The 27,741-nt window shown below is 31.9% G+C and overlaps 2 protein-coding genes across 2 annotated transcripts in view; one reads left to right on the forward strand and one right to left on the reverse strand.

Annotated features, from left to right (window-relative positions):
• Window positions 1-7,045, reverse strand: part of LOC129225201 (tropomodulin-like) — a 30,328-nt gene extending 23,283 nt beyond the window's left edge. The window contains exons 1-4 of the mRNA XM_054859766.1: window positions 6,934-7,045; window positions 5,688-5,828; window positions 5,096-5,255; window positions 3,220-3,348 (exon numbers count right to left, since the gene is read on the reverse strand). Coding sequence (XP_054715741.1) covers window positions 3,220-3,348; window positions 5,096-5,255; window positions 5,688-5,816 — 418 coding nt within the window. The 5' untranslated portion in view covers window positions 5,817-5,828; window positions 6,934-7,045. The remainder of the gene's footprint in view (window positions 1-3,219; window positions 3,349-5,095; window positions 5,256-5,687; window positions 5,829-6,933) is intronic.
• Window positions 7,046-7,238: 193 nt separating this feature from the next.
• LOC129224057 (protein transport protein Sec61 subunit beta-like) lies at window positions 7,239-16,726 on the forward strand. Its single transcript, XM_054858457.1, has 4 exons — window positions 7,239-7,344; window positions 10,850-10,944; window positions 13,479-13,580; window positions 16,397-16,726. Exons 1-4 carry the CDS (start codon window positions 7,342-7,344, stop codon window positions 16,482-16,484), a joined length of 288 nt encoding a protein of 95 aa, XP_054714432.1. The 5' UTR covers window positions 7,239-7,341; the 3' UTR covers window positions 16,485-16,726.
• The last annotated feature ends 11,015 nt before the right edge of the window (window positions 16,727-27,741 follow it).

The raw sequence follows: 27,741 nt of genomic DNA on the forward strand, positions 1-27,741 counted from the left end.
TAACATGAAACAACTAATAGCTTAGGTACAATGCTACACTCAAGAACCTTAAAGGACACATGCACAGAAAAGCAAGACAGTTGAAAAAAAAATTGAAGTTTTTCGTCGAAATAAATTACCTTCCGGCGAATTGCTGCGACCCATTCTTTCTTGAAATCATTTCGCTACCAACTGATAACTGCGTGTTCAGGTCACCAATGTAGAGACAGGTAATCCAGTTGTTAAAAGCGAACATTTATTGTAAATTGCAACAAAACACATTACCATTAAAAGAAATAAATATAAATTAATCAGTTCCATCTCGGAATAATCTAACATTTACACACAACACATCAATCCAGATACCGCGCGCATGCCAACTCAGCTGGAGACTTTTAAATAAACTTTGCCAGATTTGCATGCGCTGTTTCTCTGAGTTTAGGCCGTTGCCACATTATTTTTTAGGCTTGACGAAATGGATTTTTCTAAGCAATAACATACCAGACTTGCAAAAAATAAATAAAAATTATTATTCTACATACTTCTTTCTTTAAATCCCCCCCTCCCATCCTCCTGTTGCCTCACTCAGTTTCAGATGAAGAACAAATTATGCAGGCATTGTTTCTAGGTAATGCCAAGTTGCCGCACCATTTATCAAAACGTGTTTTTAATAGCTATGGTAAGATATCAATAAAAACATTCAACATTTCAACTATTCTTATACTTTACCAGTTTCAGAACTTTTAATACAGTTGGACCCCGATTCAACGAACTTCTATTTAAGAAATTTCGCGATTTAGCGAATTTTTCTTTTTTCCCCCCGACTAAAATGAAGGCAAAACCTTTATTTACCGAATAATAAACCCTGAATTAAAGAATTATTTCAATAGCCAAAAAAAAAATTGTTAATTTGAGAGGCTATATTGTATTGTTTTCCAAATAATATAACCATATTGTCCGAAAACAACTTTTCTTGGAATTTGCAATTTTTGATGGGCAAGGGGGGCAATCAATGAGTAGCAATTCAATGCAGAAAGCAATAGTAAAACTTCTATTAAAACTTACTTTTTCAAATGCTTTACATAGCCTAGAAACAAAAAATATATCTCATGCAGCAGGCTGAAAATGACAAGGTTTTTCCTTCTCTCCAAAGTTGCAAGAGAACTGTTTCGAGTCAAGTATCAAGGATATTGTCAAACATCTATTACTCTGTACTTTAAAATTTCAAATTAACTAGAGTGTAATAAGTCACAGAATGCTGAATAAAAAGTGTGCACTTTCTAACTATGGATATTCTGTGTAGTTGCTTTTTTCGACTTTTAGATAAGATAAGAGCAATTTATTTTTTTTTTTTTTTTTTTTCACACCCTGATATAACCAATAACCGTGATTTAATGTATAAAAGTTTCAGTCGCAATGAATTCGCTAAATCGGGGTCTGACTGTAATCGATTTGATTGTATCTGAACGAGACATGACATCGTGTTTAAAAAACATTATACTGCAAATCTATGATGTGACTAAAATAATTTAAGAGAGAGGCTCTATTTAATAGAAATTTATGTGACATGTTACATTTATAAAGTTGATGAATTATAGAGCTCTGAAAGATAAAACTTTATGTGAATGGAAAAAAACTTCTCTGGTGGGGAATTTTTCAAAGACACTTAACAATTTTGCATGGATGGCATGAAATTTAAAATAGTAGTCATCTGGAAAGCAACCAGACCCGAGTGCTTTACAGGTCTGAATTTAAAGCATTTAGCAGTTGACTAGTATTCCAATTAAAAAGCCTGGATGGCAACCAGTGAATCAGTTTTATGTCATGCTAGTGGTACCCGCACAGCTTTTCCTGTAGTAGAAAATTAAAAGGTTATTTGGTTTGCCTGTATATTTACAAATAATGGATGATGAATTTCTCGCCAATTTGCTATGTTCATTTGCTTGCCCATGTTACGGCTAAACGTTATGATAATTTGCTCTTCCACGGTGTGATAATTTGCTCGGAAAATTTTTCTTAAAATTGTAATAGAAAAAGAACAAAATGGAATTTTTGAAAAATTGCTTCGAGGTGCACACCCCCATGCTATAAACTAATTCTGAGCCAAATTTCATGAAAATAGGCCGAACGGCCTAGGCGCTATGTGCGTCACAGAGATCCTGACAGACACAGAAAGATCCAGACAGAGCTTTCATCCTTTCAGCTGTACTTTTAGTAAAGATTACGAGTCTTGACATTTTTTTAAGATCATTCGCTTTTGAAAAACTGTCTCTTTACCTTTATTATACCATGAGTATTGACATTTTAAAAATTCATTCCTATATATTTATAAAAATTTGTGTCTCTTATCTTTATTTTACTAACTAGTGGCACCCACACGGCTTTGCCCGTAGTAGAAAATTAAAAGGTCTTTTGGTTTGCCTGTATATTTACAAATAATGCATGATGAATTTCTCGCCAATTGGCTTGCCCAGGTTATGGTTCCTTGTTATGATAACTTGGTAATTTACTCGTCCATCTTATGATAATTTTTCTCAGGAAAGTTTTCTTAAAATTTGAACAAAAAAAGAACAAAATTGAATTTTCGAAAAATCGCTTTGAGGTGCACACCCCCATGCTACAAACTAATTCTGTGCAAAATTTCATGAAAATCGGCCAAACGGTCTAGGCGCTATGCACGTCACAGAGATCCTGACAGAGATACTTTCAGCTTTATTTTTGGTAAAGATTGCCTTCAGTGGTTTAGCACTATTGGGTTTAGCGCCCTTGGCGAACTTTAGGGAATGGTCAATCTCTGAATGCTGAATCTAAGCTTTCAAAATTCATAGTAGACATCTTCAAAATGTTTAATCGAAAATACCAAAAATGCTAAAACCAGTAACCAATTGTTCAAAACAGTTGATCTTTTGGGTGCGATCAGATGTGTTAAGTACGCTTGAGGGGGAGTTAAAATAAAACAATAAGCAAGATACTTTCATCAAGCTAGATTCAAAGAAGAATATGTCAGAGGGGAATTTTGAGAGAAGTGATGAATCTGGAAGTTTGCAGCCATTAGTGTATCAAGCATTCAGAAATGCAACTTCATATAATATAACCTGATAAAAGAGCCTTGATATTTTTTTTTCTAAAAACGCAGGAAATGAAAAAGAATAAGCATTTGTTAAAATGTATAATATAAAGACAGTTTTGTTAACATTTAAATAAATTAATAAAATCATACCATACATAAAAGAAACTTACCTGCTAGGTCAACCAATTCTGCTTCTTCGGCAGTATTCAATGCTTCCACATATTCATCATCTATATCAAGTTCAATTCCCATTTCTTCAACTTCAGGCTTGGGTACATGTTTAGGTTTCCATATTTTCCCTTAAAATATTTTTTTAAATAAGAGATGAACCGTGATCTACTGTTAATCTTATGTAAATTTATAGTAGAAACATTTTCTGAATATTTTTAAGATTTAAAAAGTAAGAACTTATTATCCAAAAAAAATTACAATATGTCACAGTAAAATTACCATGTCAATTCAATAGTTACAGATCTGAAAAAGAAAAGATTATTCAAAACATTAAGAGATTTCTTTTATTCCAAAATACTATGTTATTTGCTAGGAACACATGGGAATTAGTCTTCAACCACTTGAAAATATTTAACAGTGCCATAATGACATTAAAAAAACTATTTAAAACTAAAGCAGAATCGTTTTAGCATATCAGGATCAATTTTATAACATTAGTTAGTTATTTTAAATTCCAAATTATAAGTTTTTCCATTGCTTAGAACAATTATTCCAAAATCAGACTGAAATTTTATTTGACTATTCCTATTTTCACTCCTAGTAAGCATCTTGAAGACGGTTATCCAGAAAATGACTGCGTCATACTGAGCATAATATTACAAAAATTTGCAGACCAAGTAGATTTCTGATAAATCTTAAAATCTCTCGAACACTCTTCTTTCATTTTTAACCGACATCCAAAAATTTTGTCCAAAGATTCATTTACATTCACTAAACTTCATTTCACTTTTTTTTTTTTTTTTTTGCAAAAAATAAATATTTGCATATTTTTGTATTGTGTTCTCCCATATGGGGGGGTAAGTGGGAGCTCAAGCACCTCCCCCCCCCCAGATATTAGTACTTCCTTGCTTTTAGTACTTTTGCAAAAATGTAAAAACATTTCTTTTCCAGCCATTAATGAATAAACTAGCTGCGTCGCCCGGCTTTGCACGGTCTACCTCGAAAATAAAAGTTATGTCAAGTGACGCCTGTTCAACCCTCAGGATTGGACAAAAAGAAAAGAAAAAAAAAATCAGTGAAATTTTGCAGCAGATTGCGGAAAATCCCCAAAAAGTAAACATTTTAAATCCCCTGATTACAGGAAAAGCCTCAAAACAAAAACAAGAATTTTACCTGTTCATATTCGAGAAAAAAAAAATGGCAACAAATCTTTCATCTCAATGATTTTCTTCACCCGATATACATTTTAATAAAAGCGTTGTTGCGGTAAGTTGAGATGAAGCACTGAATAATAATTTGAATGGAGGAAAGCCTTCGAAAAATAGGGATTTGATTTTGTAATCTAAGAGTCATAATTAATAGTTTTTAATTGATATCTCCGCTAATTATTATCGGAGGATTATGTTAAATAGCCAAACATGAAGACGGGAAGATGACGAATCCATCGATACCTGGTTCGATGGTCAGTTCACTGTCGTTCGGGAGAAGAAGCTTTGACATAGATAGATAGATAGATAGATAGATACTCAGATTTTATATGTATAAGATTAGTAAAAATGTCATATCTTAATAACTCGAATCTGGACTGATATCGTTTTCAATGGGGAAAATATCCTGCTAAATCATAGAGAAAATATTCGAGCCTTTCCTTAAAACTTTGCATATGGGCGCCCATGTTTTGTATAACAGACAAATTTGTTCAAAAGTGTTGTCTAACTGAAGACTTCCTGTTTTGATTTGAAAATAAATTGAGGGTTAAAAATGAGGAGAAAAACGATAGGTCCTTTTCGAACCATGTAATATATTTAAAACATATATGCATCATTAATGTATCTAAATCTTTTTTTACAGGCTCTAGCTTACTAATAGTAATACCTCTTTTTAAACCTGGCTCATAAGGCTTAGCTTCTGGCCAATCTTCTTGTTCTTTGGCAGTTCTTTCTAAATAATCCAGCAACTTTTTCCGATTCAAAGGTCCAGTTGGAGCTTTTTTCGTCTGATCTTTGCATCTTTGAGAAGCAGGAAGTAATGAGTCCTGTAAAGTTTTTTAAGGAAAAGCATTAATTTACAAAACAATACATATTTCAAAATGTAAGCAAATTTTCAAAGTTGTGCTCATAATAATCAATAACTATTAAAACTTATGACATGTTACAAATGAAAGCTATTAAGATTACTAACGGCTACCCACATGTTGACATGTAAAAATACAGATTAAATATTACTTTCTTTTCCCATTGAGAAACATACCTCAAAATATAAATAAGTTGTTAGATTTTTATGTTTTTAAAATATAATGACCATTTTTAAAGACAACCAGCATTACTTTTGCAGACAAGTTATTGTTGCTGCTACAATGAGAAATTTGTGATGAATTTTTAAAAAAGTTTTATCAACTAAAACCTGCATTAACATGAAACAAAAAAAAAAGCTAAACAATTAATGATAAAACAATCATTCGACTTACATCTGGGTCCACTTCATTACTTAATTGTTCAAGTTCTTCAGCGGTAAGAGAGGCAAGTAAGTCATCAATATCATTTTCATCTAATTCCTTTACTTCTTTGCCCAACAACTTTGCAGCAAGGAAAGACATTCTAAAACAATCCTGTGCAGAAAACCAATAATCCCAAATTAATATAACCTGTTTAAAATTATCTATCCATTACAAAATATACAGAAAGGTCACTATAAAGTTTCAAATGGGAGTGGGGTTAAATCTTCATTTTAATTAACTCTATAGTAGAACAAAATGGATAATATTGATTATCTGAAAAATGCACACTATGAATTATAATTTTAATTTCACTAATTTCAACATTTTAAAATTTTACTTTTTAAGTGTTCCTTAAACTTGGAGAAATTAGTACCTTAACATGATTTCAAAACTTTGAGTACACCATTGAAGTTAATTTCACTAACATTCTACTTCAAGTTTTAAATTTTAATAATGAATATTTTTCTAGAAAAAATAAATTTTCAAATATTTATCACTCTGAGATTGTAAAAGAAATTTTTGCATTATCTTAAGCTTAAAACATTGTTTTCCATGTTTTTAACAATGAGATTCTATACAGTACTAAAGACTTCATAACAAAAAAAAAAGCTCTGTGACAGAGCATAAATTATACTCAAATAACTGAACAACTTTGCAAAATATACACATAAAGATTCCATCAATTCATATAAAAAAGCACAGTACTAAACAAATATCATCACATCTTGTGAAAAAAATTGGGCTTAAAAAGTCTACCCATTATTAAAAAAGAAAACTAAATATGCAACAGTTCAAATAGTTTTGCACTGCAAAAATTGAGAGGCATTTTTTGCGAAAGGATTTTTGAAGTGAAATTATTTTTAATTAAGTTCATTGAAAACACATTTTTCAGTATTTGGAATTTTTTTTATTTTTATAAGTTAAATAGCAACTGTTATGAAAATAAAAAACAAAGCAAACGCAGGAAATGTAGAATACTAATTTTGCTAATTAAAAAAAGAAAGAAATTTTCAATAAAATGGCTTGTATCTGAATAAACAAATCAGTTTCTTTATAACTCTTTTAAATGTCCATATATAAACATGTTTCTAAATTTGACCGACATAGAAACCGCTAACTTAGACAATGTTATTCAGCAAACAAATGAGATCTTTTTATTTATGAAAATTCAAATAGCAGACCGAAAATCAGTTATGAATGCAAACCCTACATATACCTTGCTTCGGGAAGCACTTTTACGAAATGTTTTAAAATAGCACACTTAAAGCCTTGTTGACATCCAAAAAACTTCAGCAGAATTCGGAACTACGGGAGATGGGAGGGGTTACAGTTGAGTGAAGTTGAATTGTATAGTTTTCTTTTCTTCAAATAGTTGTTTTGAGCTAAAAATAATAATTTTCTCAGTAAGAAAATTCTAGATAAATTTCTCCTTTGGAATAGCACTTTCGAGGTATTCTAATATACTATTTTAGATGTCGAAAAAATATATATCACATGGGGAAAATACTTCCACTTACACTTTTTAAACGTCATAACCACAAATCAATTTTCCACATCCACATGAAAACTGTCTGCTGCGGCCACGTCTCTTATTTATAGTTGTTGAATTTGGTCACTGGTAAAAATGGTAAGAAATTTATTTCAAAAGATATTAATTTTAGTAACAAATCCTTTACCCCTCAAATATCTTTGAGGCTTCAATAATTTCTCGTTGCTGAAATCTTATTTATTTCGCGATGCCAATGTTACAGGATTTGTACAACAGTGCTCTATTTATATTATATGGTTTTGCTTTATTCAAATTTGAACCAATTTCTATTTTTTGAGAAACTTAGCTGAACATCTTCTAAAGTATTTTAATCCTTGTAGTTGCTAATTGCATTTCGAAATAGCTTTAGTAATTTAACATTTCAATAAAAGTTCAATGAAATTTTTCTTGGTCTGTCTTAAGCTCATCTTCTTTCACTATCTATGTTTTTTTAATTTTATTTTTAAACTTAAATTTTACTTAACTTTTTTAAATTTTCTCTAATTAAAACTAGTGAATTAATTCTATTAAGTTGCTGTTAGTTTCAGACAATTACTTTATTTTTCAATCAGAGCCACCGTTTGGGAGGGGGTACCAGACCTATAGTACCAGGGGCCTGAGCTTTGGAGGCCTGTGCAGTCATGAAACTTTTTCCAATAATACTAATAATTTCATCAAAAAAGCTAAGCTATTTCAGGAGAGATTTATTGAGTTTCTCTGAATTTCTTGGATTTGATACTACTCAAGAATTGATGAATTCCCTTAAAAGACACAGAATTCCATTAGAAGATTGCAGAGGACAAGTGTTTAACAATGGGTTGAACACGAACGGTGTTGTGAAAAGAGTCGAGTAAAATAAATGAAAACACACTTGATCTATTTTCACCTTATGGGGCCCATTCATTAAATTTAATTGAACAAAATGCTGCAAAGCATTTTCGCTTATGCATTATCAGAAACGCGCTGGAGTCAATACTTCTCACTTTTCTGAAATGTGACAACTATACAATTTTTGATGTATAAAGATACTGCACTTAAAAACATATTTTTTTGCAAAAACTTCAAATTACAGTTTTTTTTAATTTACATGAATATTTTTAAATCCAGTTATAAGCAACAAAACAATGCTGCATCAAATATGAATACAATTTTAAACAATTAATTTTAAAGTTAGTAAGTGTATGAGTGAGAGGAAATGAAGTGACTGTATAAAAAATATGCAATGGCGGGGTGGGGGGTCATGAGGAAGGGGGGGGGAAGGGCCCAGAATTGAAATTGGTACTGGGCCCCATTGCTGGTAGCCAGTAGCAGAAACTTTCTAGCCAGTCTGCAACACTACTTTGGGCAGTTGAAAATAATCTGCAGCATTATTATGAGTTTCATTTTAAGTTCTCATAAAATACACAAGTAAAGGTCAAGGCTCAGAATTTTTCCAACTGGCCAGTGGAGGCTAGGCCTGAAAAAATAAGTGGCCACAACTGTCGCCGAGTTTTAAGGTATAAAAGGGGGGGGGGGTCGCTACTTTCATAACAGTAAATAGAAAGTCTGCGCACCATAAAAAGTAATTATTCAATACATATTAATTTAAATGTGGAAAATTTAAGTTAAAATAGGTTTTTGAATTTCTTTTCAAAAAATGAACAAATAAATTAGTAAATGAGAAATTGGCAGAAACTGCATTTTAGATTAATGTTTTAGTTCATAGCAGAGCTTCCAATGCAAATACGATTGTGCAGGTAATAATTCACATTTTTCATGAAAATCAATTAAAAAGGAAAATGATTTATTGTACATTTTATGTAATCTTCAATAGTTCGTAGTGAGGAAAACATCAAATTCCGTTTTTGAAAACTTCTTAGGCAAGAAATAGTCTCGTCTATTTCCATCTTGTGAATGACCAAACATGGCATTGACATGAAAAATGCATGATTCTAAATAGATTTTTTAATTTGTTACATAAAAATAGAAATTCAAAATCCTTAAAAAAACTACAATTAAGAAGAAATAGTCAGTTTTTAGCACTAAAGCAATGAAGATATGATATTCTGAAGATAAATTTTTGTATTTTTCAAGACAGTAATTAAGAATTATCCAAAAAAAATGACACATTTTTCAAAATTTTCAATAGTTTGCATTGCAATAAACATCTAATTCCGTTTATGAAAATGTAGGCACTTAAAGAGTCTTGCGTACCAACATCTTAGGAATGACCAAATATGGTGACTATGCCAAAAATTAAGATATAAATTTTTGAATTTGTTGCAAAAAAATAATTAAAAAAAAAATCCTCATGAGATTACACTTTAGTTGAAAAGTTTTTAGCACTTTTGCGTTCAAAGCAAGGAGCATAAGGTAAAATTTTAAATATAAAACTTTCCATTTTTCTCAAAATTACTTTAAAAAATATAAAGAAAAAAGAATACAACTTGCTGCACATTTTAAGTTGTATTCATTAGTTTGCAGTTAAGTAAAACATCCAAAACTTAGGCACTGAAGCATCTTAAGTCTACTTTGATCTTGTGAATGACCAAATATGGCGACTTTGTTTCTAGCTGAAATGCTGAAAGCATCCATCGCCTTTCCGGTCAAAAAACAATCTCTAAACGATCTTTGCCCAGTTGTATTTCTTTTTTTTCTTTTATTTATTTATTTTGTCTTTCTTTCTGTTCTTTTGTAAAATTGTGTGCAGGCTGCAGAAAAATCTGCGAGGCGCGTCTCGGATCTCACAGTTTCTGCTACCGGGGCTGTTAGCGGCAGCCCTGTTGTCAATGGTCTCGTTTTGGGGTACTTCTATTTAAAATATTAAAATGACTTGCAAAAAATCTATTTTCTACACTTGTTATTAAAATTGTGATAGTGTAGGTGTCAAAAATCAAATTGAGATGGAATGCCATAACTTTTTCCATTCTTTTTGCAAATTGTCTAATAGCTTGTCTGCTCTAATATAGTCTGTCATAATGACTATACCAACCGCAAGCAGTTGCAGATAAAAACTAGTGGATCATAAGATAACTCAACAAAGCATAAGTGAATCTTTAAGCTTTCTCTTAAAGTGCTTACATTTATCCTTATGGATCATCGGCAGCTGGTGCACCATAAAAGTAGAAAGTTGAAGGAGATGCAAGGGAGGCGTTGTTGTTAGATAAATGGTACCATTAAAACTGGCATTTGGGGAGAGGCAATAGTTGGATTTTAGTTTTTTTATTGATTAAAAAACCGTTTGTAAACAATTTGGAACACAAGCTCATTTGTTGGGATGCATGGTCACAGGAAACTCCCTCCTTCCAATTCCTGTGCTCCATTTAACTTATGAAACAACATGAGAAAAACATAAAACACATTTCTAATGCTGATTCTTTGTTTGAACTCAATAATCTATCAACAACATTTACATTTTTTAATCGATCATCAATTTTGAACTCCCTAGCCCACCCCTGTGGAGAAAGGGCTGAAGAGTTCAACCCCCTTATAAGGGGAGCTCCTACCAATGTATTGGGTTGGGTTCGTGAAATAAACTCCAGTGAATATTAGCTCAAGTTTTGAAACCTTTCCTAAAAATTTAGCATTATTACATTGTTTAACTTTTATCATTTTCTTTATCTAGCCTGCTCCATCCAGTGCAACATCTGTAGGCGCTGGTAGTAGATCCCCTAAATCAATGGCTCCTAGAGCTGGTTCGGGATCAACTGTAAAACAAAGGTATATCCAAGTATTCATTTACTTATTTATTTTATATTTTGCTATCTTTCTTGTAAAACATAGATTTAAAGATATTATTATTTAGTTTAAGTTTAAGATAAACCTGAAGTAAAATACCAATTTTTAATTTGAATTACTTTTACGTGAAAACTGACAAATTAAGAAACTGAGTATCCTTCAATTACACTAATTAACTAAACAGTAGGAATGCACCAAAATCATATTTTGCTGAATGTCGAATATTTGGGTAAAATTCTAAATTCTAACCAAAAGTGGTATAATAATGTTAATGCACCACAGATTAACTTCGATTATTATACTTAATTCAATTAGTTAATGTTTTGTACTTAGATGGTCTAAAACTTTAGAAATTAAAACAGTGCTGAACTTTATATACAAGTGTTTCCTTTACATATTATTCAGCAGTGCCGGATCTACAATTTTTCAAAACCTGTAAAAATCTTAAAAGTGTTGCCCTTGTGCATTTTTTCCCCTAAGTTTTTACTCTGTGTTTTTCAATGAAAAAACAAATGAAATGAATTTGTCACTTGGGTGATTTATCTTGCTCCCTTTTCCCACCTCTCGCGACTCGGCAGATGTTCAGTATGCTTAGGCTTGCCAGACGTCCCAGTTTTCAGAAAAAAAATCCCGGTGTCGGGCGGCGTTTCGGGGGAGGGGTCCCCTCCCCCACTTTTTATGAGAAATTTATTTTATTTTCCAACTAAAGAACCAAAATTAGAAATTACAAAAAAAAGGAAATGTCAAAATTTTCAGAACATAATTTTTTGTTTTTACTTTGTACATCTGTTAACGAAACATTATTTAGCATCAACAGTAACTTTTAGTTTATGTATTCATTGTTTAGATATTAGTAAATCAATTGTTTTATTTAAACAAGCCATACTTGGTTTAATGAACTTATTACCAAGTTCTTGTGACATCTCAAAATACTTCGGAATAAATAATGTAACTGTAATTCATGTCTAAGTTTCTTCGAGGGTAGTTATTGTGTACATAATTCATTAAAACCTTAAGAAAAATGTGAGTTAAGTTAGATTTTCATCAATTTCCACTTATTTGCTCTCAAAACCAGCTCTAACAAAATTTCGTACTTTTTCTCTTTTTTTTTTCAATTTCTTTTTTGCCCTCCCCCCCCCTTTATCCTGCCAATCAGTCAGAGGCACCCTCAATTGCAGCCTCTGACTGTGAAAGATTATTTGGGATAATTACTTTGTCAATAACTTTGACATGTAGAATTAACATTGGATTAGCTTGTGAAAATTTTTACAATAAGATTAAAATATAAAAAAAGTCCCAACCAGTGATTAGTGCATGTGAATATTGCTTAAATCTTTATTCCTCACTTAAAGTGTTTTTTCTCACAAAAGTAACTTATAAATATTAACCTGCAGGAAATAAGATGCTTAAATTTATCTGCATGTATCATTTATAGCTCCAGGTTTATGTTCATAATTAGTAAACATTCATTCATAACATTGAGAATGAACTACTTGCTAAAACCTAGCCAGGGGTTATAACCCTTTTAAAAACACGTAAAATTGGGGGGAGGGGTCAGTGTCCGTCGCAGTTGTCTACATTTCAGAAATCTGGAAAGCCTAAGTATCCTGGATCAACTTGTCCCACCCCCCTCCCACCACCACAAGTTCCGGCTCACTAATATTACTAATCACTAGCTGATCAGATCATTGTCCGTACTCTCTTGAAACAATGAGGATCTTCACTAACTTTAGAGGAAGCAGAGTGTTCAAATGCAGTTATTTAAGTAATATCAACATTTAGGACGGAAAAAATAAATCAAAAATACCAAAGTGGTTATTCATACACACTTTAACAATGTGAAGTTTAGACTGGTACGATGTGAAAACTTTTATTTTCAGTAATTCTAAAATGATGAAAGTCCATTCAGGATCTGATTAACACATGTACTTATAGTTCAATGGACTTCTCTTTTTCTTCTCTTTTTTTATGCTGGTTAATTGAATCAACTGCTTTAATGAATCAAATTGTTAAAAACAACAAAATCAAGCTTTATTAAATTAGTTGCTTTATGAAATCAAAACTGTTTAGAACCAACCTGATTCATACAAGTGGTGGCCACTGAACTTACATCCAAAAAATCTCGTGTTGTAGTGGAAGAGGTCATGTTGGCAATGAGATAAGTTATTCATGAAAAACTTGTGTAGTATCCATTTCACATAAGTTAAATCGCATTGTAGCACAAGTCCACAATACTTATTCTTTAATGAATTTACCTTTTTGTTTTGTTTTTATTTCTTCTGCACTATCCATTTATAAAGTGTACAAGTAAATGTAGAAAATGATGCTGTTAAACTTAAAGAAATTCAAAGTTTTTGTTAGCATCTGAAGTTGCAAGAGAATAAAAAGCAATTTGCATCTAAGAGAGCAATGAAATGTTAAGGTTTGTGATTTGCAATAGCATGTAAAAATCTGTATTCATAAATGCATTTCAATATTCAATTGTAATCTTTATAATATTTTAATTTATTTTGAAGGAAAACTGGAAGTACAACTGCAAGTGCCAGAACCAGAACCACAGGAGCTAACAGTGGTGGAATGTGGAGATTCTATACTGATGATTCACCCGGAATTAAAGTGTAAGTCTGATTATATCGATAAAGATCGAGACTCATGGTTGCCACTCACCATGTGGCTCTTCAACCAAATCTATTTGTTATAAATGTTTTGTGTAGTCGCCATGTTTGGTCATACGCACCTTTTAAGCAGATGAGAGAGTTAACTGCCATGGTTTCCAAAAACGAAATTGGATGGTTATTGCAATGCAAACTATTGAAAATAACATAAAATGTGCCATAAAGCATGGGCTTTTCTTGTAGGCTAATTATTTTCTTAAATTGTTTTTTTTTTTTTTTTTTTTGCACAACTATCTGATCCTCATTGCTTTGGAGGCTTTGCTGTAAACTGAAACTACTCCATCTGAATAAAATACTGATTCCTGCCGACTTCTCATTTATTTATTTTGAAAGAATTTCAAAAAATTATTTTGATTTAAATTTTTCAAAATGCATGCACATGTACTTAAGTCATTATTCTCAGGGGCGTAGCTAAGGGGGGGGTTTTGGGGACAAACCCCCCCCCCCCCCCCGAAACGTTAGTCTCAAAAAAAAAGAGAAAAAGAAGAGAGAAGAGAAAGTAAAAAAAAAAGAAAAGGAAAAAATTCCAAGCGATTATATTATATATATATATATATATATATATATATATATATATATATATATATATATATATATATATATATATATAAAAGAAGTAACCCCCCCCGAAAGTCGGGTCTAGCTACGCCACTGATTATTCTGATTAAAACAAAAAATGAATAACTTTGTAGCACATGGAAAATAGAAAGATACGCAGTTTGTATATGCCATTTTATAGAAGTTTAGCCTTAGTTCAATTGGCAAGTTTAAATAAGCTATTTGAATAATTATAGAGAAAAGTAGATCTTTGCATATACAGTAGTGGACAAAATTGTACATTATTGAGCGTTCACTACACAAGTTTGCTACTCTGTATCTTGAAAACTAGAGCTAATCTCAACTTCTTATTGTGATTTTCATGGTTAGCAAAGGAAAATACTTCAGAAATAACTTTTTGAGCTGGAAGCATTTTTGCTGTTGCATAGTGCAATCAACATGTGTTAACCATACATGTTATGTTGTTTTTTAACTATGCAAAACTAAATTTATTATATTGTGAGATGTAAATCTATGTAAATAAAACAAAGAATATATTTATATGTGTGTGTTCCTTAAACAAATCCACAGTTTACGTTGGGTCGCAACCAAATTTGACAGGGAAGTACTTGTGCACCCGAGAAGAAACGTAGGCAGGTTTTCAAATGCCAAAAAAGCACCGAACCAATCGAATTTTAATTTTAGGACCCGAAAATAGCATCATGGCTCTTTCTACCCAAAATAATTATCCAACCAGTTCAAATTTAGCGCCATTCAAATGCCCGCGATAAATACTCGTCGAGTTCACTCAGTTTCTACGAATTCCAAAAAAAAGGCTGTAAAATCACCAGAAAAAAATTAAAAAGCACTTTTAAGCCTGATGGAACTGTATCTTCATATCTGAAAACTATCGTTTGGGCGATCTCATTTTAAATTAGCTTTCAGAAGGTTGCCACATTTTTTCTCGGCTGTAACTAAATAAAATTTTGAAGTAAAAATTTCCCCTTTTATTATTTGAGGGCGGTTTATCCTTTTTTTTTTAGGACTTTAGGTGTATTTATGGAGGGTTGTGTTTCGGGAATTTTAGATTCGCCGCTTTCTTTCTTCGAGAATGATTATTTTGACAGGAAATTTTATAGTATTTTTTTTTCTCTAATTGAAGCATGATTGGTCAACATGCATCACTTCACATGACTTTATTTTCGAGGTAGATTATGCGAAGCCGGGCAATGCAGGTAATCAAAAATAAACTAGAAACAAAAAATAGTGACTTGTTGCTTTCATCTTGTAAAAGTGATGTATGTCCCCTACAGCTTTCCCTTATTTTTTTCCGAAGTGTTCTATTACCACTATTTAAGTACTTTTTTGGTATTTCATTAAAATGTCGAGAGTGCTAGTGTTAAAGAATTATTTTTAAATTTTATTTCAACATTTTGAAGTATTGTACTATCTTGTAGAAGTTAAAAAAAGGGTGCTTTATTTTTTTAAGGTGCTTTCTTTTCATTGCTTTATTTTTTTTTTTACTTTTTTTTTTATTTTTTTTTTTATTTTTTTTTTTTATTTTTATTTTTTTTTAGTTTGTGATAATGGAGGGAAAATTAAAATATGAGGCCCTTTATTTTTACCTAAAGGAAGAACTTAACAAACGATTTTTTTCCTTTATTTGATAAAGCTTATGTTTTGATGACTTTTCATTTTATTTATATATTTTTTGAAAGCATATCCAGATTTTTTTTAATTGAAAAAAATAAATTAGCTGCATTATTTAAAAGGTGTTACTACCTTATTTGTTCCTTTATTGTTTAAATGTGTATTTGATCAGGGAACATATTTTGTGCCAGATGCTAGAATGCCAATGTTGATATACAGAAAAGTAGGCTCGTTTAGCTCAGGACCGAACTTCTTGCTATGTCCTACATGAAGACACATTCTTAAATCTTAATGTTTTTTGTTTCAAAAGTTCATGTTTAGAGCCAGAATATATAGTATGATTTTTTATACCATTTTGTTAACATAAAAAAAAAATAAGTGTTTCCGATAGTTGAATTATTAAAAACTTTATTTGTGCATAGTAATTAATAAGGAAAAGAAATTTCAAAAAGTTTTTAAAAGAGTATTTTAAGCTCAATTATTGATTGTTAAGGGAAGAGTATTTCCAAAACTTGGATTATCTTTTTCAGATGTGATATTTCTCTTTTTCTCATGTGATATTTCTGTTTCAGAGGACCTGTTCCAGTGTTGGTTATGAGCTTGCTCTTTATTGCATCAGTTTTCATGCTTCACATATGGGGAAAATACACAAGAGCATAAGCATTACATTAAATTAAACCAGATACTCTCATAATTGTCATTCCAACTGTTTTCCAATAAAATATTTTATCACACTTCCAAATTTTTTCATGTAAATTAAATTTTTTGAACTTTATTATTATTTTCATGTTAAACTTTCTACAATATATTCACAAATTGCATTTATGTCCAAGTTATTACTCACTGTAATTTTATCAACGAAAAAATTTTGTTTTTGATACTGAATAAAATGTTTTCTCCTACTTGATGAAATTGTTTAGCATTTTGTGTTGAAAAATAACTGTTTTAGAAGCTTCATATTTGTTGATGAAGAAAGAAAAACTACTTAGCTCACAGCAATTTCATAACACATTGTTATTTTTTAATACTGTTTTTCTGCTTATTATCCATGGATTACCTGTTTAAAAAGTGAAATTTATGAGGTGCTGATTACACGCTAACGCAGATTATCTGCTTTTTCTTTTCTCAAGGCCAAAGTATTCACAAATAGTGTTTCATTTACTGCAGGGTTTTTTATGTAGGCATAAATTTTCCTCTTGTGCAATTCATGCTGTATAAAAATATCTTTCAGTTAGTGAAGCAGTCTCCATTTGCACTAGACTAGACCGTTTTATTTTGCAGTATTCATTAACTTAGTTATCTTTAAATATTTTTATAAAGTAGACTTAAAAAGAAGCTAACTGCAGATTATTTTATAACAATACAAATTTTACCAGGTTGGCAAAATTAGGTTGTAGTATTGGTAAGTTCTCACTTTTGTGGCATTTTAAAGTTCATAAGAAAAACAAAAAATGCCACTGCGGGTATTTTTCTTAAAATGAATTCTTGGGCAAATTTGCAAAGAAATACTGACTTTACTGACAAATATTGACCAAGATGAAGAATACTGACTTGTACTGACTAGTTTTATGCCCTTATATCCTTGCATCATTGGATTTAAAATCTCTACTGCAAGATAAATTAGGCCAATATTTTCCCCTTCTCTTAAGAGTTATCGAAAATAATTTCTTCTGGTTTTGTGAAGAAAGCACTGGATGTTGCTCTGATAACATTCTCAAAGCTGTTAATTTGGGTACTGAATACACGAATTTTTGAATCATTTAGCTAAAAAGAAAACGACTGACTAACTTCACTATTGGTTCCCAATTGCAGATTTTTTAAAAAATTATTTAATGAATATTAAATGTAGAAGTTTTATCAATTTTAAAGCACTTCATCATGTAGGTTTTTTTTCTTTCAATTCAGTGAGCTGGTGGGTTTTACTAACTGCTGGAGTTTGCTGTAAACAATTGTAAATTTATAAGTTTTGGAAGCATTGTAAACAGTTGATTTACTTTTTACATTAACTTTTAATGAAATGGCAGCATAGCATTATTTTTGGTGATGATGTCAAAGTTATGGGGACTGTAGAAAATGAAGAACAAGCAAATCAGCTGCAAGAGGATCTAGATCATATTACGGAGTGGGCTGATAAATGGGGTATGGCTGTTAATGTTGGGAAATGTCAAGTGCTACATTTAGGGCATGGAAATAAGTACAAGTTATTATTTGCAAGGTTCAGTCATTAGTCAGGCAGACAAAGTTACTGATCTGAGGGTCTTAATAAGTCAGGATTTAAAGTTTAGCCAACAGTGCAACATTGCTAGCAACAAAGCCAATAAGATGCTTGGGTTTATCAATAGATCTATTTCAAACAAATCTAAAGAAGTTCTTCTGCCCTTATATAGAAGTTTGGTAAGACCCCATTTGGAGTATGCTGTTCAGTTTTGGTCTCCTTATCTTAAGAAAGACAATGTATTGGAAAGGGTTCAAAGGCGGGCTACAAGGCTAATAAGTGGACTTTCCCACTTAGATTATGATTCCAGGCATGGGTGCAAGACCTTCTGTCTCAGGACGGATTTCCGTCTTGGACAAAATTTCCGAGACGGAGGTCGGGACGGAAAGGAATTAGATGACTGTCCTTCAGTTTTTGCTTAAAAAATTATATTAGTGTTTGAAAAATATGCTTTAATAGCTGGGCATTTCCATAACCACGAATAAACATCAACATTCTCTTTATTTTCCGCCATGGGCTTGTTTTGTTTGCAGCCTGCTTTTGGAGGAATGGCTTTTAGACTCGCGCCGTTTGACTTTTTTTTTTAGGTAGCTCTGTTATTTCCAACTCACTGCATTGCAGACCGCGGAGTTCTCGCTAATTTGTCGAATTGATCGCTTTTTGTCTCTATTTTTCACTTGCTATTTTCGATCATCCTTTTGTTTTTTTCTCATTTGCGTTTTTTTTTTTTTCAAACCTTAACACGCATAAATGAAAATTATGTGCGCTCTTAAATTGTCTTAGAGTTGAATCTAAATTAGTGGTTGAGAGTGATTGCTGACTGGATGAAATGTTTACGCCACATCAAAGGGCGTCTACATACCAGGTAAAACGGGAACTATGAGGGTTTTTTTAAGATTTCAATGAGAATGGGAGTTCTGGAAAGAATCTGAAGCAAATTTCAAGCTGGTTTGAAACACCGACGGGCAACTGTTCCTGCCTTTTTTGACATGTTTCTGATAAAATATTCTAAGACTTGAAGAATTACTTAATTCCATTGACTTTCAATCTAACACTCGCTAGAATGGAAATGGGGGGGGGGGGGGGGAGAAACGAAAAAAATAATGGCCACACCAGTTTGCGAAAAAAAGCGGCTCTTGCAAAGAGGGTAAGTCCGCAAAATCCTACGATACTGAAGTCTTAAAACATTAATATTTTGTAGAATCTAAGAGGGGGCGGGGGGCTCCTTAAGGGGCCCGGAATAAAAATTTGAAAAATTTAATTGTAAGCCATTTTCGAAGCTAGGGGTGGTTCGGGATTTCTCCTCTGTAAACTCTAAAAAAAAAGGTCAAAAATGTTTAGTCTGTCTTTAATGATGTAAAGTTGGGAGGGTGAGGCTTAAAAAAAATCGGAAAGAGTCATAAAAACACTAATTTAGGCAATCTTGTGTGAATTTATGAGAGATGGTTTCGGTGTTCTAACTGGAAAATGTTTCGTAGCTGATGTATTAATAATGAGGCTATACTTAAATGACTTAAGCCAAAGGGTATTTGGGACGACCCTCTCCCGAAAATTGTTTGTAATTGAAGTCTAAAACTTTTAGGCTGACTTGGCAATGTCAGGAGGGGGGGGGGGGCTCTCTTTAGGCAAAATTCCGAAACTGGAGTCTTAAAAGCACAACTTAGTCCATCGTTAATGAACATAGAGGCAGAAAGTGGGGTTCGGGGTCTCCCTCCCCCTTCAAAACTGAAGTATTCAGAACTCTGCTTTAGGTATAAACTTTGGGGGAAAGAGTTCGGGGTGAGGTTCCAACTGGCCCAAACTGTCAAACACATCAAGATAAGCTTGTCACGGGGCGAACACCTTCCTCCTAATAAAGAGATCTGAAAGTCTGAGCCACTCCATCGCCATCTTTGGCCTCTGTCTAAAATAAACTTTTTTGGCGATCCCTAAATATCGATAAATGCCAATACATAGTGGAAGGATTTCTTGCCATGGAGGTAGGAATACAGGGGGGAACATGCGTGTTATCTACTCCTATTGTCCAGTTAGAAGTACACTGTGAGTGAGTGGAGGCTATGTTGAGTGGTGAGAAAGGGGGAAAAGACTCGAAGACTCGTATTACTATGGCGAAAATTTCGCGTGTTTTACTTTTCTCGCTGAAATTGATAATGAAAGTATTTATTGCCTACATAGGAAATAAAAAAAAAGGAAAACACAATTATATTTTAAGCTTTAAATTTCCAAACAATAAACTAATTGCATAATTAATGCCTGAAAAAAATTAAAATTATTTTAGTGACAAATTAATGATCAACTGATTATAAATGCTATTTTTTTTCAATAAAGCACACTGATTTTCCCATAGAGAAGGTTACAAAATTATCGAAATTATCAAAACTTTGCAGTTTATGTCCAGACTATAAAATTAGAATACAGCACAATGAAAAAAAAAAACAGCTAGAAACCAACAAGGATAAATAAAGGGAAAACATAAACGAAAAACTTATTTTGATAAAGTTACAAGAATGAGGTTAAAAATAAAATAAAAGTAACAAACTTTAGATTAGTTCTTAAAAAAGCAATCCCGTGTAAATAAATGTTAAATAGCATAAAATTCTAAACAACTTCTTGAAAACCTATCCACCCAGTTCTTTGAATTTTGATGCTTCATTCTTTCTTTCTTTATTGTTATTATTCTAGAGGTACAGTCGAGTCCCGACTTACGCGAAGGATGCGTTCCAAGACTCCTCGCGTAAGTTGAAATTTCGCGTTGTGGAAAAGTATATGAAAAACATTTTTTTAAAGCATACCAAATTCTTTTAGTCATTTATAAACACCCCTCAAACTGCTTTAAAAAAATTCCTTAACTACACAGCACAATTTCTTAAATAGAGAACTGAACTTTTACCGTATTTAAAGATAAAAAAAACTTTTATTCAACATGAAATATTTTAAATGCTCAAAATGAATGGAGATATAGACATAAAATAACACTGTACGCAAAGTATGTATTAATAATAAAATGCTGAACTATAATAGTACTGTATAGTAGATACAGTAATAATATTTATGAGTTAAAAAATGAAGATGATGATGTATGCTCCATGATCAAATCGTTATTCTCATCTAATGTATTTTTAAATACAGTTGCTTCGCCTTTTCTTTTATAACGTTTCTATTTGGGGCAACAGCCCCTCTTTCTTATCTCTTTAATCCACAATACAAGAGCTGCTTCTATATTAATATTTACTTTGCTAGACTGCTCTGCAAGCTTCAATATTGAAACTAAGTTATGAACTTTTACGGATATCTTTTTGTTTTGACTTTTAATTGTACGTATGGAAAATTCACTCATATTAATGTCGTGCTACCGTCGACGTTTTGTAGTTGTTCAAGTCTATCGAGAATCTAAGGCTTTCTTTTTTTTAATCAGAAACTTTCTTTTTCTTCCTATCTTCACAAACTTTAGATAAAGGTGCCACTGAGGTTCCAGAAATTTCATACACTTTAAGATTTAGAATGAAAAAAATGAATAAATGAAAGATGCTGAGTGGTTTTTTGATGCACTAACAACGCGATGCGTTGATTAGTTTGGTGTGAGAACTTTCGCTGTCAGTGATGCTTAAAGTGATGTAGTAACATTTACAAAATAAATATTTTGTAGCCGATAACGAAGCAGATACTTCCTCCCAAAATAATTCGTGTTGTGGACGAAAATTTCGCGTTAGCTCTAAAATTCGTTACTCGGAAAAGTTGTAGTTATTTCGCGTAAGTCCAATCGCGTTGTAGCGGGAGTCGACTGTACACGGAATACTTGGTATTCGGTATACTGTATATCGGCAGCCAAACCGATTATTTGTTTTGGCAGAGTAGGGGAATGTGGGGCAAAGTGAAATGGTTAAGCTGACTGAGCTTTTTCAAAATGAACAAATTGGAAATTTGTTTTGAAAATTACAGTACATGAAAGAACATTGTATTTTATAATAAAACGTGCACTGAAATGGTATTTTTTTATTTTCGCCGGTGAATTTTTACTTTCAAAAAAAAAAAGTGGAAAAATTTCGCTTAATTTTTTCATGGGGCAAAGTGAAAAATGAAATATGTTTGAAATAAAATATTTTCTATTGGATTATAAAAAATATTTTTGATCTAAGGAATCAGTAAATAAAAGGTTGAAGGAATAAATGAAAAGGTACTAAAAGAAATAAACGAATAATTAATTAAAAAAATTAATTAATGTATGGGGAAAAATAAACGAGTGAGTAAAACAGTGAATGAATAAGAAAATAAGTGTATGAATGAATAAATAATTGAATTACTAAATTAAGGTATGTTAATAAAGTAATTAATAAAATGCGTAAAAGATTTGATAAATGATTGAATAATTAAACGAAATTAATTTTTCACTTTTCCCGCATGTACTTGTCTGACTGTGCAAAATAATTAAAATATTAATAGGCTTAATATTAACTAAATAAATGTTGCATCGAATATTAGGTCTCAATTAATATTTCAAATGATGATTACAAGAAATTTATCATTTAATAATACCTAGCATAATTTTCGACTTACAATAAAATATTACAATATGAGAATCATTTTTCGAAAATTGCTTGTGTTATCACATTCTATGATTTTCAGAGTTATTTTTTTCTTAGCTAGAATAGGCTACATTTTTTACTACATAGTTAAAATATTACTAGATAGGTGGCACTAACAGCAGAGTAAATATTTCAGCATTTCACTTTGCCCTTCTTATTCACTTTGTCCCACATTCCCCTACTTCAACATTCAACAACCGCATAGTGAACAAATTTAAAACTTCGAAAATTCCCAAAGAAACATTTTTTATGCAATGAATGAAAGTATCAGTATAATGCCATGTCACAATATTAATTAAAATTCTTACTTATTATTTTTTTCTCATTTAAATTAATTTAAATGTTTAAAAAAAATGCTTAGACCTTAAATTTAAATCTTGTTGCTTTTCAATGTTTATTAAATCTTCTGACACATTACATTGGTTTTACTATTTATTACAAACAAATATGACACTATAAATAGAAAAAAATCCATAATGTTAATTAGTAATAAATGTAAAACATTAATTTATTGCTAGTTTACATTAACTGCTACTTTTTTTACATGAAATCATGGATGTAACGTAAAAAGAAAAGCACTTGCATTTTAAATTTTGTAGCATTTTAATTTCTAATTTTTACACCTTATGAAATATTAAATATTGATTAAAAACACAACCTATTAAGAATTAGTCTTTGTAATCAAAGTTTAATTTGAACTTAATAACAAAAAATGAAAGCATTTGACAATGTTTCAAACTTCATTTCACAATTTTATCGATAGAATTGCTTATAAGTTACCGATGAGTAGCAGCAAATCACCTCAATAAATTCTAATTTGTAATGATATTTTAAGCAACTGGGGTTTGTATCTAAGTAAGTAAGATAAATGCAGGATTATTTATGACACAAATATATATTATGACACAGCAAATTAATTCTTTTCAATTATTTTAAAGCATGGGATTTAAAAGTATTCTTACTTATAAAATCCAAACCATTGAAAAATTTGATATTCAAGTTTAGTTTCTAACGTTGTATGCATCTTAATTTAGCAATGAAATACAACGCTAAATTTTCATAAAAAGGAATTAGTATTTCAATCTATGTTTTGAGGTTTTCCCCCTTCCCATTAGGGGGAGTGGATTGAAAAAAAAATAATAATAAATAAATAGATTTAAAAAAATCTAGGAGTCGGAGTCGGCCATTTTCCCTCCGACTCCGCAGCCCTGGTTCAAGCGAACCTTTTGAAAGCGATTTGTCAAAAATCGCTTTTGAAAAATGCGATTAGTAACAGATTTTTTTTAAATACTGAGTAAGCACTTTTCATAATGCACTCAAAAGGACAAAATAGCTTTTCCGGGTCAGAAAAGACAATTTAAGTATCCATGTAGTTTTCCACTATTCTAAGAAAAAGGCTTCACAAACGAAGAGAAGTACGGCTCAAGTTATGTAGAGAATGTTTTATCATTTTCTAGCTTGCAATCATAAATTTGAGGGTTGAAACATGCATATTTTTCTTAATGGGAAAGTTTGATTTGAAATGACTTGAGCGCGCTTTTCTTCGTTAGTTAAGTCTTTTTCTTGGAATAATTGAAAACTACAGGAATACTTTGTCCTTTCTTATATAAGCCCTTCTGAACCAAAAAAAGTTTTTTTGTCCTTTTGAGTTCATCATGTGAAGTGCTAAGTATTTTTCAAAAAAAAAAAAAAAAATATCCGTTATTTTGAAGATTTTCGTTTTTAAACAAAATTTTTATTTAGCGTTAAGTTGTACCTTAAGATTAAACAAATCATTTTGTGAAATTCCGAAGCCTCGAAGTTAGCTGAGATATAAGCAAAAGAATGGCTCACAACATATGCTTTATGATAAAGAACCTAATATGTCTCTTTACTTAGCCCTGTTATCGATTATTAGCATGGATGAGGATAAAAACTCTAAAAAAGCAACGACAGTGAATAAATTTCATTCTTGCTCCAGTGAAGCCTTGATTCAAAATAGTCATTATGATTACTATTAACAATACTGTTGCAAGGCAACAAAATTTGTAAGAATGGGTTTTATATTCAAATATTTAATGGGGAAAGTGCATGAAATTTGCTGTTTTCCATCGTAACCGAAAAAATAATTTTATTTTAGAATTTTAATTTTTCAGCGTTAAGCTGTACCTTTAAATTAAGCAAATCATTAAGTGAAATCCCAAAATCCCAAAGTGGTTTAGTAGCTGAGATATAAGCAAAAGCAGGCCTCAGATTTTTCCATGGCAACCAGGCCAAGTAATAAAAGTGCTTAATAAAAATGGGGATTATTTATCCAATTTTTAATTTAAATACGCTGGAATTTGTTGCTTGAAATTTGATGATGTTGCTAAAAACATAAGTTTTAACACACTTTTTGTGTATTTCCTGAAAATAATTGAACTCAGCGAGCATGACGACTTTTAGTTTTTAGTATGGCCCTGGCCCGTAACTTAGGGGCGTGCACTAGAGATGAGTTCGGGCTCATTTTCGAGAGCCCTAGCCCGCCCGAGCGCGAAAATGTGTAACCGAGCCCGCCCGAGCCCGAGTGATAGTGTCTCTGACCGAAATCCGAGCCCGCCCGAGCCCGAAAGAAACTTTCTTGTATCAAAAACTGAGCCTTCTACAGTCTGACATGATCTCTCTGTTAATGAAAAATGTTACGTCAAATCTTCTTCATTAATAGAAGTTTCTAAATTTTCTTAAAATGCTCCACTTTCAATGCATTACCATTACTGTATGATATATTGCAGTAGTAATCACAAAAAAATATTATAAATAAGCGTTAATTATTTTTTTTGGGGGGAGGGGGGGATTTGACATTGATTGATCCTTTCATTTTCTCACAGTAGGAAAATGTTTATTTGCTTTGAATTTGTATGGAGATTGGCAATTGAATATCTGTGCTTGAGCCCGAGCCCGTCCGAGCCCGAAACCTATTTTCGGTTCTAGAGCCCGAGCCCGCTTCGGGCCCGGGCTCGGACTCGGGCTGTCGGGCCCGGGCTGAGCCCGTCTCATCTCTAGCGTGCACAGGGCGGGGGGGGGACTCGAAATTTTTAAAAGGGGGGTTGAAATATATTTAGCACCATAGGAATTAACAATATGGAAGGGGGGACCGTAAAAGTCATGTGTGACGGACCCAAAAATTTCTGTGTATGGCGCAACCATTACTAAGCTAGAGTGACCATAACTGGTAACTGGTCAAACCAGTGCATTTCAATTTATGTCAAAAAAATGTATGAATCGTTGTTGAAAATGAATAAAAATTTCACAGCTCTAAGAGTGCAAAGCTCTAACACCATGAGAATTAGTTTTTACCAAGAACCAGAACTATAACATCACAGTTCAAAAACAATCTAAGTTAAAAAAAACCCCTAAACCATGCTCATAGTTAGTCATTTAATGTAACGCAATTCTCCTGATTTTTTCATTTTTATTTTGTCTATTACAGTAGGCGCCGCTTAATGTGATCACGGTTAATGTTATCATTCGCTTAATGTTATCAGAATCACGAAGTCCCGGAACACTTTTATGTTAACACACGTTAAAAAAGTCGGATATTGTAATCAGCGACTTCGTTTATTGTTATCACTTTTTCATAAACTTTCAATTTTTTCCCCGTTATTGTTCCTCAATTAACAGAAATACATAGGCAAACCCTGACGAGACTAACTTTCTGGGTAGCATTTTGCGGTTTTCAATAGCAGTTCAAAATTTTTCTTGGAATGAAGCTACAGAAAGTTCGTCCCCAGTGACCACAGACTTCTTCTAAGAAAACTTTCTTTTGCACCTAAAAAAATTCAGTCGCTGACATGACATTGATGTAGGACCTCCATTGTTGCCATTGCTTTGTAAACTATTAAAGAATTGTGTCGAGATTGAAAACAAAGCGAAGTTAAATTAAACTTTAAACAACAAGCAAAACCATGCTGGAAAAGATAGAAAAGCTGAATGTGATTTGAAACTGGTTTACGAATGTCATGGAAAACGGTCATATTTTACTTCACCTATTACTATGTGATTAAAAATTGCATAATTTAGCTTTAACTTTTTATAATTCAGATATTTCCATTCTGTGAATTTGATAACTTATGATTTGAAAGTGCGTTTTGTTGAGTCACTGTGATTTTAATTTGAGGCTTTCAAAATAAATGCTCCTTAATTGGAAAAAAATTATTTTGTGTCTCCTGGATTCTTTTCGGTTATTGTTATCAAATTATGTTTGTCCCAAAGTGATCACATTAAGCGGCGCCTACTGTATATGCTAATAATGACTTCTCCGAAAGTGGAAGCTGGAGCTGCTTTAATGAGTGGGAGAGAGAGAGTGTTTTGTTTGAAAAAAGTTACTATATGTTTGAAAAAAAAAAATGGCATTTGAACCTATGCACCCCACCAATTTTTGCCCTTGTGCAAAAATATAAATAAAATTATTGAGGTTCATACAATGTAAGTGCGGCTTACTAAACGCTTGTGTTTATAAATTAATACGAGTTGTAAACTTCTTTCTGCACATTCTACAAAAAGTACAATACATTTTTTTTTTTTTTAAGATCATTTTTTTCTTTTTACTGAATTTTTTAAAAAAGTCAAACACAAATGAGGGACTTTTGCAGGGGTGTTCATCTTCAAACGCACAAGTATTCTCTGCTACATTCAAAAGTGAATAGTTTGATCCGATCGGCTAATAATGCTGAACTTTATTTGGAACTTAGAAGCATATGAGATGAGAAACGCGGTTTTTGAGATGAAAATATATTTTAAATTTAGTTGGCAAAGTCGTCAAATACGACCCCCCCCCCCTTCTCCCCCGCTAAATTTTGCTTAAATGCACAACTGATTATGTGCATAATACTAATTATCAATTATTACAAACTAATTATCAATTATTTACGACTATTATTCAGAAAAATTTAGAGAAAATAGCTTCCAAGTTCCTGATCAATCATTCAATGAACGCTAAAATTAGCTATTTTAAACAAGCGATTATTTGCGCTTTTTTAACAAAATATTATTTATCGGTGTAATAAAGTAGATTATTATTTAAATTAGCATTTGATTTTTTAGTTTGAACAAATAATTAATAAAGTCATTATACTTAATTTTTCAGTTGAAAATAAACAAT

This window comes from Uloborus diversus, chromosome 6 (assembly GCF_026930045.1).
Source record: "Uloborus diversus isolate 005 chromosome 6, Udiv.v.3.1, whole genome shotgun sequence".
In the NCBI taxonomy this organism is placed as follows: domain Eukaryota; kingdom Metazoa; phylum Arthropoda; class Arachnida; order Araneae; family Uloboridae; genus Uloborus; species Uloborus diversus.